Source organism: Mustela lutreola, chromosome 9 (genome assembly GCF_030435805.1).
Source record: "Mustela lutreola isolate mMusLut2 chromosome 9, mMusLut2.pri, whole genome shotgun sequence".
Lineage (NCBI taxonomy): Eukaryota > Metazoa > Chordata > Mammalia > Carnivora > Mustelidae > Mustela > Mustela lutreola.
In genome coordinates this window covers 126,410,767-126,424,801 of record NC_081298.1, presented here as the reverse complement: position 1 = coordinate 126,424,801, position 14,035 = coordinate 126,410,767, and the positions used below count along the sequence as shown (strand labels likewise).

At 42.8% G+C, this 14,035-nt stretch overlaps 1 protein-coding gene across 2 annotated transcripts in view; it reads right to left on the bottom strand.

Moving 5' to 3' along the window:
- ASXL2 (ASXL transcriptional regulator 2) overlaps positions 1 to 11,145 on the bottom strand; it is a 138,038-nt gene extending 126,893 nt beyond the window's left edge. For both annotated transcript variants that reach the window (XM_059132446.1, XM_059132447.1), the window contains exon 1: positions 10,683 to 11,145. In XM_059132446.1, coding sequence (XP_058988429.1) covers positions 10,683 to 10,739 — 57 coding nt within the window. In that variant the 5' untranslated portion in view covers positions 10,740 to 11,145. The remainder of the gene's footprint in view (positions 1 to 10,682) is intronic.
- Positions 11,146 to 14,035: the final 2,890 nt, after the last annotated feature.

Sequence of the window (14,035 nt, the reverse complement as noted above, 5' to 3'; positions counted from 1 at the left end):
ATTCCACATTCACCTTGGAAACAATTGGCAAATGGGGTCCGTGAGGTTAAATGGCTTTTCATTTAAATAGTCTCAAACCTGTGCTTATTTTCTAAGAAATAACTTCACAACATTTAGTTTTCCCATTCAAAAAATGTAAAACAAAACATAATTTACAATATGTATTTTGGGGGCACCTGGGTGGCTCAGTGGGTTAAAACCTCTGCTTTCGGCTCAGGTCATGATCCCAGGGTCCTGGGATCGAGCCCCACACTGGGTTCTCAGCGCAGCAGGGAGCCTGCTTCCCCCTCTGCCTCTCTGCCTACTTGTGATCTCTATCAAATAAATAAATAAAATCTAAAAAAAAAAAAAAATAGTCCTATTTTGGGAACCTCAATGGCTCAGTTGTTGAGCATCTGCCTTTGGCTGGGATCATGATCCCAGAGTCCTGGGATCGCGCCCCAAGTCAGGCTCTCTGGTCACCAAGAAGCCTGCTTCTCCCTCTCTCACTCCCCGTACTTGTGTTCCTGCTCTTGCTGTCTCTCTGTCAAATAAATAAAAATCTTAAAAATAAATAAATAAATAAAGTAGTCCTATTTTACCTGTCATGTTTTTATTGAGTGATTAATGATATATCTGAAAACTGTTTTCCTATTACCTTTACCTTGTAATCCATCTCTTTTTTATATTATACACACAATACAGAAAAGAAAAACCTTTCATAATACATTAACGTATTTCACAGGTAAAATCCATTTAAATATAAAAACTTGTATGGGGGCACCTGGATGGCTCAGTTGGTTAAGCATCTGACTATTGATTGGGCTCAGGTCATGCTATCAGGGTGCTGGGATCAAGCCCTGCATCAGGCTCCACACTTGGTCTGTTTGAGATTTTCTCCCTCTCCCTCTGCCCCTCCTCCCCTTCTGTCTCTAGAATAAATAAATCTTCTTAAAAAATGCGTCTGAACCACTCAAATCATACAGGAAATTAATCTCTATAAATCAACAGAACACATTACAATTTTACATTACTATTTAGAAATGTCACTAACACCACTAAGCACTTTACTTGAAACTGAATATAGCTAAACCAGCTACTAAATAATTCAGACACCAGTGGGTTCAAGATTCAAGATGATTTGGGCCATCCCAACCTGTGAACTCCAGTGACAGTCCATTCTAAAGGAAGTATCAAGTTTTAAATGTCAGCAGCCAAAGAATTTTCAAATGAAAATTTGACAACATTCAACATTATTTCCACATTATTTTTACCAAAAGATGGATCAAATTACTCAAAAGACACTATAAGATTTTATGAGTGTTCCCTGATGCCTAGTACTAAGTACATGTGCATTTACCATTAGCCAATTTTAGTTTTTTTTAGATTTTATTTATTTGACAGAGAGAGACACAGTGAGAGAGTTAACACAAGCAGGGGGAGTGGGAGAGCAAGAAGCAGACTCCCCTCTGAGCAGGGAGCCTGATGTGGGGCTCAATCCCAGGACCCTGGGACAATGACCTGAGCCAAAGGCAGATGCTTAACGACTGAGCCACCCAAGCGCCCCCAATTTTAACTTTCTTAAGCAAGTAGGCAGAGAGGCAGGCAGAGAGAGAGCAAGTAGGCAAAGAGGCAGGCAGAGAGAGAGGAGGAAGCAGGCTTCCCACTGAGCAGAAAGCCCGAAGCAGGGCTCGATCCCAGAACCCTGGGATCATGACCCGAGCCAAAGGTGAAGGCTTTAACCCACTGAGCCACCCAGGCACCCCCAATTTTAGCTTTCTTAAGCAAGGTCAGAAGTAAGAATTATTGGGGCGCCTGGGTGGCTCAGTGGTTTGGGCTGCTGCCTTCGGCTCGGGTCATGATCTCAGGGTCCTGGGATCGAGCCCTGCATCAGGCTCCCTGCTCCGCAGGAAGCCTGCTTCCCTCTCTCTCTCTCTCTCTCTCTGCCTGCCTCTCTGCCTACTTGTGATCTCTGTCTGTCAAATAAATAAATTAAATCTTTAAAAAAAAAAAAAAGAAAAAAGAAGTAAGAATTATTACAGAAATTTCCCAATGTTGGGACGCCTGGATGGCTCAGTTGGTTGAGCAGCTGCCTTCGGCTCGGGTCATGACCCCGGGGTTCTGGGATCGAGTCCCACGTCAGGATCCTTGCTCAGCAGGGAGCCTGCTTCTCCCTCTGCCTCTGCCTGCCTCTCTGTCTGCCTGTGCTCACTCACTCTCTCTCCCTCTGTCTCTGACAAATAAATAAATAAAATCTTAAAAAGAAAAAGAAATTTCCCAATGTCAAGGGGTGCCTGGGAGCTCAGTATGTTAAGAGCCTGAGTCTTGATTTTGGCTCAAGTGGTAATCTCAGGGTAGTCTTAGGGTCATGGAATCAAGCCCCACGTTGGGCTCCATGCCCAGTGGAAAGTCCATCTAAGATTCTCCTTCTCCGGGTGCCTGGGTGGCTCAGTGGGTTAAGCTGCTGCCTTCAGCTCAAGTCGTGATCTCAGGATCCTGGGATAGAGTCCTGCATCAGGCTCTCTGCTCAACAGGGAGCCTGCTTCCCTCTCTCTCTCTCTGCCTGCCTCTCTGTCAAATAAATAAAATCTTTAAAAAAAAAAAAAAAAAAAGGTTTTCCCTCTCTTTCTGTTCCCCCAACCCATGTGCATGTGTGCTCGTGCTCTATAACATATTTTTTTTTTAAAGCAAGAAAAAAAAACAGTAAAGAAAATTCCCCATGTCCAACCATAACTCTTTTGAGTCTTTGGATACCGTGGTGTATCTTGGAATAATTTTCTTTCCCAGAACAAGAGAACCTTGACCAGTGTTTGTAGCAAACAATACTATTAAAGTTGACTAACTTTATTCAATTGGTGCTCTCCTGAAAGTTAGAACAGGATCCTCTTTATCTCCAACTTAAAAAGGTGAAGAGAGGGGGAAAAAAAAAAAAAAAAAGACTTAGCACTCACGCAAAAAAGTGAGTTAAACTTTGCAGATAGAAACATGTAAACCTTTAGGCCCCTCTTGCCTTTAAGGTCATCTTTGTGGCTTAGCTTATACAGCCCCTCTTCTTACTCTAGCTTATACAGCGATTGATTCTTCTTCCCAGGGTCATGAGTCCAAGCCCCACACTGGGCATGGAGCCTACTAAAAAAAAACAAAGACTGTCTTCCACCAGCACAGTCTTACTAAAATATAAACTAAATTCCCCTTATTTGTTCAGAGTAAAACATATTTTATTTAAGGAAGATATGCCTTTGAAACTAAACATTTTTTAAAATTTACAGGGCACCTGGGTGGCTTAGTCATTAAGCATCTGCCTTTGGCTCAGGTCATGATCCCAGAGTCCTGGGATAGAGTTGCACGTCAGACTCTGATTATCAGGAAGCCTATTTCTTCTCCCTTTCCCTATGCCTGCCCCTCTGCCTACTTGTGTGAGAATGCTCTCTTGCTCTAATAAATACATAAAATCTTAAAAAAAAAAAAAAATTCAGAGGGCACCTGGGTGGCTCAATCATTAAGCATCTGCCTTCAGCTCAGGTCATGATCCCAGGGTCCTAGGATCGAGCTCTGCGCCCCTGCATCGGACTCCCTGCTCAGCAGGAAGCCTGCTTCTCCCTCTCCCACTCCCCCTTCTGTTCCCTCTCCTGCTCTGTCAAATAAATAAATCTTTAAAAAAAAAATTCAGAATTCGGTTCCTTACACTAGCCACATTTCAAGTTCTCCATGGCCACATATGACTGGGAACTACTGTGTCGCACAATACAAATACAGAACATTTCTACTAAGTTCTACTGAATAAAAGAAATGTATAACAAAGTGGCAAAGAGTAAAGATTGGAAAGTCCTTGGAATAGAGAAAAGTAGGAAAAAACAGTGACCTTCAAAATTTTAGAGGGGACTATAAATTTGCACAAACTCAAAGTTTACAAACTCTTTATCCCATTCACAGAAATGCACGTGCACATGCACACATACAATGTACATGCATACATACATATCTGCCCACTTGCAGACACTGAAGTATTAAAGGAAAAAAACCTATAAATGGCCTATATGTCAAAAAAATCAAGGATTGATTTTTTTTTTAAGATTTTATTTATTTATTTGACAGAGACACAGCAAGAGAGGGAACACAAGCAGGGGGACTAGGAAAGGGAAAGTAGGCTTCCCACTGACCAGGGACCCCAATGTGGGGCTCGCGGGGCTCGATTTCAAGATGCTGGAATCATGACCTGAGCTGAAGGCAGAGGCTTAAAGACTGAGCCACCCAGATGCCCAAGGACTGATTTTTTAATGATGGTACATTTAAAAACAATGGAATATTAAGAAAACATTAAAGAGAATGAGGCAGATACGTAAGTCATAACATTAAAACCCATCCATGATGTCAGTCAAGCTGCTGCCTTAAGTTCAGGTCATGGGATCAAGCCCCATAGTGGGCTCTCTGTTCAGCAGGGAGCCTGCTTCTCCCTCTCCCTGCCACTCCCACTGCTTGTGCTCTCTCTGTGCAAATAAAGAAATTTAAAAAAAAAAAAAGATCCATTGATAAGTCATAACCAAAAACAAGTTTTGGAACTGTACATAAAATATAAATAGGTATACATATTTATGTATATCGCCACATTCAGGGTTAAAAGTCCAGAAAGCTGTATTTGAACTCTCAACCATACTTAATTACAGTGTGGTCCCTCTATTTTCAATATTTCAGTATGCAGATTTTCACTTAATCCCATTTTAATTACAGTGACTCAGCAAAGATTAACTCTTTACAGTCTTCTGTTTGATGAATGAGCCTACACAACTTCAACAGAATCTCATAGCAATTAATACTGCTGTTTTTAAGTCAGATTTAAAGAGTTCTGGGGTGCCTGGGTGGCTCAGTCATTAGTGCCTGCCTTTGGCTCAGGTCATGACCCCGGGGTCCTGGAATCGAGTCCCACATGGGGCTCCCTGCTTGGGGGGGGAGTGCTTCTCCCTTTCCCACTGTGTTCCCTCTCTTGCTGTCTCTGTCAAGTAAATAAATAAAATCTTGGGGTGCCTGGGTGGCTCAGTGGGTTAGAGCCTCTGCCTTCAGCTCAAGTCATGATCCCAGAGTCCTGGGATTGAGCCCCGCATCAGGCTCTCTGTTCAGCACGGAACCTGCTCCCCACCCCCCCGCCGCCTGCTTGTGATTTCTGTTAAATAAATAAAATCTTGGGATGCCTGGGTGGCTCAGTTGCTTAAGCGGCTGCCTTCAGCTCAGGTCATGATCCCAGGGTCATGGGATCAAGTCCCACATGGGGCTCCTTGCTTGGTGGGGAGCCTGCTTCTCCCTCTGCCTCCTCTGCCCGCCTCTCTGTCTGCCTGTGCTCACTCAATCTCTCTCCGTCTCTGACAAATAAATAAATAAAATCTTTAATAAACAAATAAATAAAAGCTTAAAAATAAAATAAATAAAATCTTTTAAAAATAAAATAAATAAAATAATAAAATAAAATAAATCTTTTATTTTTTAAATAAAAATAGAATGGGGCGCCTCAGTGGCTCAGTGGGTTAAGCCTCTGCCTTAGGCTCAGGGTCCTGGGATCAATCCCTACATTGGGCTCCCAGCTCAGCAGGAAGACTGCTTCCCCCGTCTCTCTGCCTGCTTCTCTCCCTACTTGTGATCTCTTTCTGTCAAATAAATAAAAAAAATCTTTAAAAAAAAAATACAATAAAGAGTTCTAAAATTTAGGATTTTAAGTTTAGTATATCCAATAACCTTTAATTTTTTTTTAAGATTTTACTTCTTTCTTCACTAGAGAGAGTGCAAAGAGTGAGCAAGCACACAAGTAGCAGGAAGAGGGAAAGGGAGAAGCAAACTCCCCACTGAGCAAGGAACTTCACACAGGGCTTGATCCCAGGACCCTGGGATCATAACCTAAGCCGAAGGCAGATGCTTAACTGACTCAACCACCCAGGCACCCCCAAACAGCTTTTTGTAGTGAAAACACAATGCCTTTCACCAACAGCAAAACTGCACAGCCAGCCTTTTAAGAGAAAAAAAATCTGTATAGGAGGAAATAGCAAGGAATTCTGCAAATGTGATGCTATTCTCTAAGCTCCTAACAGAATTCTGGGAGATGCACAGAAATTTTTCTTTTTTTAAGATTTTACTTATTTGACAGAGAGACGGTGAGAGAGGGAACACAAGCAGGCAGAGTGGGAGAGGGAGAAGCAGGCTTCCCACTGAGCAGGGAGCCCCATGTGGGGCTGGATCAAACCCAAGCCCAAGGCAGACACTTACAAACTGAGCCACCCAGGCTCCCTTGTATTTTTAATTTTTAAGAAAAAATTATAATAAAGATCACGGGTCCTGAAAATTTCTAAGACTTTCATTTTTTCTAAAGCATATTTTATTTAGATGTTTTCCTAAACACCTTTCTATTCATTATATATATATATATATATATTTTTTTTTTTTAAAGATTTATTTATTTATTTGACAGACAGGGATCACAAGTAGGCAGAGAGGCAGGCAGGGAGAGAGAGGAAGAAGCAGGCTCCCTGCTTAGCAGAGAGCCCGATGCGGAGCTCGATCCCAGGACCCTGAGATCATGACCTGAGCAGAGGCTTTAACTCACTGAGCCACCCAGGTGCCCATCATTATATATTTTTATCATTATATTTGGTTCTTTTTAGAGAAAGAGCACATGCCCGCTTGAGCACACAACTGAGGCTGAGGGAAAGGGAGAGAGAGAATCAAGCAGTTTCCATGACTTAGTGGGAGCCTCTCACACGGCTTGATCTAACTAAACCCTGAGATCATAACCTGAGTGAAATCAAGAGTCAGATGCTTTAACCCACTGAGCCATCCAGGCACCCCCATTGTATTTCCAGTTATTTTTCATTTTTTGTACTTCCTACACAAAGTAATTAAACTCTGATTATTCCTCTAACAGAATTTTTTTTTAATTAAAAAAAATTTTTTTTTATTTAATGGACAGAGAGAGAGCACAAGCAGGGGGAGTGGGGAGAGGGAGAAAGAGGGTCCCCACTGATCAGATGCGGGACTGGATCCCAGGATGCTGGGCCACCCACGTGCCCCCAGCAGAAAAAATTTTCTATCTTCCATCTTGTTCCCCATAGTTAAATAACTCTAGGTAAATGACAAAAATAAAAATCTATGTACACTCAAAATAATATTAACCACTAAGGGAACTCTATAGATAGCATCCCCCCCCAAAAAAAAGCCACCTTTTCTTAAATCAAAAAACCACATGCTAAAGATATACAAGACAGACTGCTGTGCTCCTCACCTCTAACACCCATACTTCACTCCTCATACCTGATCACCTTATTCCCAAGATATCCAAAGGTACTTCTAAGTGTGTAACTCTATGGTCTGTCTCTCTGTCCCCTCCACTTAACAAGCACAACAAACCTGTCCTTTTAGGACAATGCTTCCTTAGTTGTGGTGCATAATAAGGGAAAAGTCAAAAAAGAAAACAGGATCAACAAGATTGTACTATTTCAAAAGCTCTGCTTTATAAAAACAGCTAAATTACTCAGGGATGTCATTAAATATTTAGACGATACAAGGGTTTTGGTTTTGTTTTGCTTTGTTTTGTTTAAAGAATGAGCGTAACTGGGTGTGCTCACAGTTCAGTGGAATGGTCCTCAAGATCTCTGGCTTACTACAAATTTTTCTATTCAAACTGCACCAAACTCTATACTATAGATCCAAATCATTTCATCACCATCACTGCCACCCTTCAAATTTAAAACATGTGTGGCTGTTAACTAAATGTCTGAGTAATGCTTTTTATAATTAGTGTACTTATATAGGGCAAATATAAGATCAGTCAGATGGTCCTATGTGGTGAATGACATTCAAGTTCTGTGGAATCTCAACTCTATTATCCCTCTCTCTGGTGTCCCTAGTTACTGGAACCAGTTTATACACTTTATTTAATCAGCCTCTTAGCATAATTTTACTATCTAACAGTAATTATGAATCTTATTATCTTGTTTTTTCAGACTGTTCATAATAACCTTACATCAATCGGTAGCTCTCACACATCCACACACTACCTTCCACCATACATGGATATATTCACTTATAATTAATTTTATTTATCTGTTGCTATATTATTGGTCAGAAATATAACCCCGTTTTAATAGTGCTCCCAAAACAAGACAGCTCTACAATGCATGTACCAAGAACACAATGAAATAAGATATAACTTGTTTTCATAAATAACTTTATTCTTTCCTTGCTGAAACTGTTCCTAGAACATTTGACCTTAATGCTTATGAAATAAGTTTCTTAAGATATACTTCTCCTAGTCCTCTTAATCTTATAAATATATGCAACATTTCTTAATTTAGGTCAAAGTTACTTCCATTTGCCAGATCACTGATTTTCTGATCTCATTATTTTGAAATATTAAAGATTTACTTTTGGGGCGCCTGGGTGGCTCAGTGGATTAAGCTGCTGCCTTCGGCTCAGGTCATGATCTCAGGATCCTGGGATCGAGTCCCGCATCGGGCTCTCTGCTCAGCAGGGAGCCTGCTTCCCTCTCTCTCTCTCTCTGGCTGCCTCTCTGTCTACTTGTGATTTCTCTCTGTCAAATAAATAAATCTTTAAAAAAAAAAAAAAAAAAAAAAAAAAAAAAGATTTACTTTTATCTATTCCCTCTACATTTACTTCTAAATAGGACTTCCTACAAACGGAAATCTTTTGAATACAGGGATTTAGTTTAATTCCTCACTTTACAGATGATAAACCAAAACGAGTAAGGTGATTTTTTACACTTTGGCTACTAGGGAAAGACAAGTTTTAGTGTCAGCATTCTCTTTCTAAAATTCATTTTTACTAAAATTGAGGCCTTACATTTGCCAGAACCAAATAATACCAAGCCCCTTCAAGAACTCACTCAGTACTCTACTTAATAAACGAGCCTTTCCATCTTTTAGATACTATTTTTCCGCATAGCTAGCTAGGCATGAAATGTTTATTATGAATTAACAAATATGTTAAGTATAGGAAAATCTAATCAGCAAATGCAAATTTTTCCTACTTGTCACCATCTCCTAATGATTAGACTATTTTAACCAAAGAGGTCATAATTCAAAAGTACTCTTAAGATTCTAGAGACTTAATTCACATAATTAGGGTTGTGGTCGGCTTACCTATAATTAAAATCTGCCATCTTTTTAAAAAAAAAGAAAAAGTCTTGAGGTACTCATCAAGTAGAAGAGAGCTTAACAGCCGCCTGTGAAGGAGCAATTTCCTCACCTCCAAAAAAAATTATTTCTAGAGTTTAGAAGGAAACTATCAGCACAGTCACAATTATGAAGAGAGACTGTTAAGTGAAAACACTCAATAAATAAAACGTGCTTTTATTAATTCACTAACTTTTCACATTTCCAACTAAAACAAATACAAGCTTAAGACTCATCAATCCCCTATCACATCAAATTTACAAAACAAATGCACAGGGTTTACAAAAATGCACAAGATTGAATAAACAGCAGGATCCAAATGTGGGGAAATAAATTAAAAAGACTGAATAGTAATATAACAAAACATTAACAAATATAGCTGAAGGGTGAAATAAGTGATTTCTTATTTTCTTCTTTATACGTTCCTTTAATTTTTCAAAATTTCCCAGTTTACATTTATTACTTTCATAATCAGAGAAAAAAAACCCTCATTTAAAAAAACAAACCGTACATCATATAAAAAAGGTTCATTTGGGAAGGTTCTCCATATTATACAAGTAAAACTGACATGATTCACCATTAAAGATAATATCTCCACACTTTCTCAGTTTTCAATACTAACATGCTGCTGTTTTATGTCCTATTACTTTTCCACTGCATCGCCTAATGTTTCATTTCTACATACATTCACGCTTTTCCTTTTTTTCATACGACACAATGAAAGTCTCACTGAGCACTTAAATCCTACCTCTAAACCCCATTATGAAAAATTAGGGGGAAAAACAGATGCTTTTACCTACTAATTACAACTTCGTGAACCCACCATCACTTTAACTACGGAAAAGTCAAGGCCGGGTAAACTACACGTCCCACCATGCATTGCTGCCTTGTTCAGAGTAGATCTCTACGGAAACTGAAAAAAAAAAAAAAAATCTACAAGTCCCACCTGTTACTTCGTTTCTAAACACCTCCTGCACTTTCAGCTTCAACAGCAAACAAAAACAAGAGCCTCGTGACCTCACGTTGGATCTGGGAGCCCAGACGAGCAGGGGACCCGGGGTCAGGCGGCATGTCTGCTATAGCGGGTAAATTCTACCAAGATCCAGCGCTCCTCTCTTCTTTCCGGGGCTGGGTGCACGCACAAGCCTTCTCCTATCTGCATCCAATGGGGGCTCTTCAGCCGCACAAGGGAGAAGAACCGGTTACTGTGCAAGCACAACAGACTTCCCCATGCCGGGGCGGGAGCTACCAGAGTGGAGGTGAGAGCGACGTGACCCCGAAAGGCAGCTTCAAAACACCAAGGGGACTCGTCGCAGACGCAGGGAGAAGCCACAGCCCCGCGGCGACCCTCTTCCGCTGGGCGCCTCCATTCCCACAGGGATCACAACCCCGACACTAACCGCCGCCCTCTCCGCGCGGTTTTGTGCCCCCTTCAGCCGGGTCGCCGGGCCAATGACCTCCCTTCCCCTGCGACCGGCAGGCGGCGAGGAAACAAAATTCTCCCGGGCTTCCCCTTCGCTCCCTCCCCCTTACCGTCTTGGCGGCCTCCGCCCAGGTCCTGCCCTTCTTCCTACGGCCCTTTTCCCTCATGTCGGGTCTTGAACTGACTGGGAGGCTCCCGTGTCCGGGCTCCGGCCGCCCTCCCTGCCTGCTCTGCCCTGCGATGCTTTTCCCGCGGTGCCGGGAAAGGTGGGAGAAAGGGGAAGTCAGGCCGGAGGAGCACCCAAGCAGAGGAAGCGGCGGGGTGGTGCGCGGGGGGGCGGGGGGGGTCTATGGGGCGGCCGGTCCTCCTGCTGCCGTTGCCACTGCTACCGCCGCTGCCATATTGGGTCCTTACTGTACGGGCAGCCGCTACGGTCACGTGATCGCTCCCGCGCGGCCGTCACTACTGTACGCAGCCGGCCGCGCGAACGTGCGCGCGCGCTCCCCCGCCTCCCGCGCTGGCCTGCAGAGCGAACGAGCCGGCGGTCCGCAGCGTCTCCTCCCTCCCCCGCCCTTCCGCTCGCCGCCTATCCTTTGGAGCATGCGCGGGAGGGAGGGCCGACGCTGATGTGCGTCGGCCCTCCAGCGCTCACGCCTAGAGTGAAAATCCGCCTGCGGAAGCGGAACTTGATCCATCCCGGAAGGCTTAGTGAGCGTATGCTGACCGCGTGCTGCACGCCGCGGTGGGTTTAGAACATTGGAAGAGCCGGACTTTTACCTCAAAGGACGATCTTCCTGGCTGTCACTTTCAATAAGCCTCCTACTTGTGTTTTTTTCTTTGTCCATGTTCATTTTTACAAAGGTTATGTTTTTGACGATTTGCAACAGTTCTCGTCTGCTTACTATCCCCTTTCGATAGATGAGAGATGAGTTTGAGTGACGTACGAAGCTCATCTGTCCAGGATGCGGAGAAACCAAGAATCAGTTCCAGCTTGGAGCCCTTTTTCTAGCTCCTACAATGTCTCTGACACTTAGATGATTCCCCTCGCGCCCCCTCCACTTTTTTTTAAAGGCCACAAGTAACATCCGGGCTTTTTCAAGTGAAGAGTCTCATCAAGGACCCGAATGGTGTCTTTTTTGTCTGGGTGACCTCAGTCACTGGCACAATGCCTGTAAATATCAGGAAACGAATAAATATTTGCTTAACGATTCATCTAGGTCTGTGGTCGGAAATCTTTATTTGTAGAGTCAATAGCATCCTGAAGAATCCAGAATGTGGCATCTTCCAGCGTATTATCCATGTTTTTATACTTTGCAAAGTAAAACGAACTTGTGTACTAACACCTCCTTTTCTCCAAAATACATCTGCTTCCAGAAATTGTTTCCGGTCTAGTTTAGTAAAAGGCGAAAGATGTATGACATCTGAAGAGAAACCAGAGTAAACCTAGCTCTCTACTATATTTTAAAATAGGACTGAGAGGCTGTTTCTTGGAAGGAAAGAATGGTGAGAGCAATCGTTAACTTGGAATCCATGGTTTGGTGTCAGAAGTTCATGGACCCCCTAAATCTATGAACAATATTTTTGTGTGTAATTGTGCATTTTTGGGAAAAGAGGATTCGGAGGCTCCTGGCTAGCTCAGTTGGTAGAGTGTGTAACTCTTCATGTCGGCTCTGACTTCTCGCCCTACAATGGTCATGGAGCCTACTTTTTATTTTTATTTTTTTAATAATTTATTTATTCATTTGAGACTGTGAGAGCAGAAATACAAGCAGGGAGATTGGAAAACGGAGAAGCAGACTTCCTGCTGAGCAGGGAGCCGGATGAGGGACTCCAATCCATACCCTGGGATCATGACCCCATCCCAAGGGAGATGCCCAACGACTGAGCCACTCAGGTGCCCCTGGAGACTACTTTAAATAAATAAATTAGGGGCTCCTGGGTGGCTCAGTTGGTTAAGCAACTGCCCTCAGCTCAGGTTATGATCCTGGAGTACTGGATCAAGTCCTTCCCTGCTTAGCAAGTAGCCTGCTAGTCCCTCCCCTTCTCCTGCTGTCTCTCTCTCTCAAATAAATAAATAAAATATATATTTTTTTTAAATTTCGGGACACCTAGGTGGCTCGTCGTTAAGCGTCTGCCTTCAGCTCAGGGCATGATCCCCTCGTCTTGGGATGGAGCCCCACATTGGGCTCCCTGCTCAGCAGAGAGCCTGCTTCTCCCTCTCCCTCTGCACACTGCTCTGCCTACTCGTACTGTCTCTCTGTGAAATAAATATATTAAAAAAAAACAAAAACTGGGGGGCGCCTGGGTGGCTCAGTGGGTTAAGCCTCTGTCTTGGGCTCAGGTCATGGTCTCAGGGTCCCGAGATCCAGCCTTGCATCTGCATCTGGCTCTCTGCTCAGCAGGGAGCCTGTTTCCTACTCTCTGCCTGTCTCTCTGCCTACTTGTGATCTCTCTCTCTGTCAAATAAATAAATATAATCTTTTTTTTAAAAAATTATTTTTTTCAAAGGGAGCTGTAATACCAAAAAAAAAGTCTTATTTATTTTATTTATTTATTTATTAGACAGAGAGAGACACAGTGAGAGAGGGAACACAAGCAGGGGAAGTGAGAGAGGGAGAAGCAGGCTTCCCACCAAGCAGGGGGCTCAATCCAAGGACTATGGGATCATGACCCAAGCCAAAGGCAGACACTTAAGTATTGAGCCACCCACATGCCCCAAAAGACCCAAAACAGTCTTAATGGGAGTTTGAGAAGCCATCTAGATATGTGCGTATAGTTCTCCTTCCGGCACTGATTAAACAGCTCCATAACAGTAATTGAGATGGGTTTATTTTCACAAATCCTTTTAGGAACTCATAGCATTATCCATAGCACTCAAGATACGTACCATCTCCCTCTAAACCGTAAGTCTAGGGGCACCTGGCTGGTTCAGTCAGTAGAGCAATAGAACATGCAACTCTTGGGATCGTGAGTTGAGCCCTACCTCAGATGTAGCAATTACTTAAAAATAAAGTCTTGGGGGACACCTGGGTGTCTCAGTCAATTAAGTGTCTGCTTTTTGCTCAGGTCATGATCCCAGGGTCCTGGGATTGAGTCCCACACTGGGCTTTTTGAAAAGCAGGAAGCCTACTTGTCCCTCTGCCTGCTGTTCCCCCTGCTTGTCTTCTATCTCTCTTTCTCCAACAAATAAATGAAGTCTTTATTAAATAAATAGACAAATAAATAAAATCTTTATAAATAAATAAAGTAAGTAAGTCTTTGGGGTTGAGATGCCTGGGTGGCCCAGTTGAGTTGAGCATCTGACTTCAGCTTGGGTCATGAGTCCAAAGTCCTAGGATCAAGCCCGGCATTGGGCTCCCTACTCAGCAGAAGTCTGCTCCTTCCTCTGCCACTCATCCCACCTGTACTCTCTCTTTCTCTAATAAATAAATAAAATCTTAAAAAAAAAAAAAAAAAGTCTTGG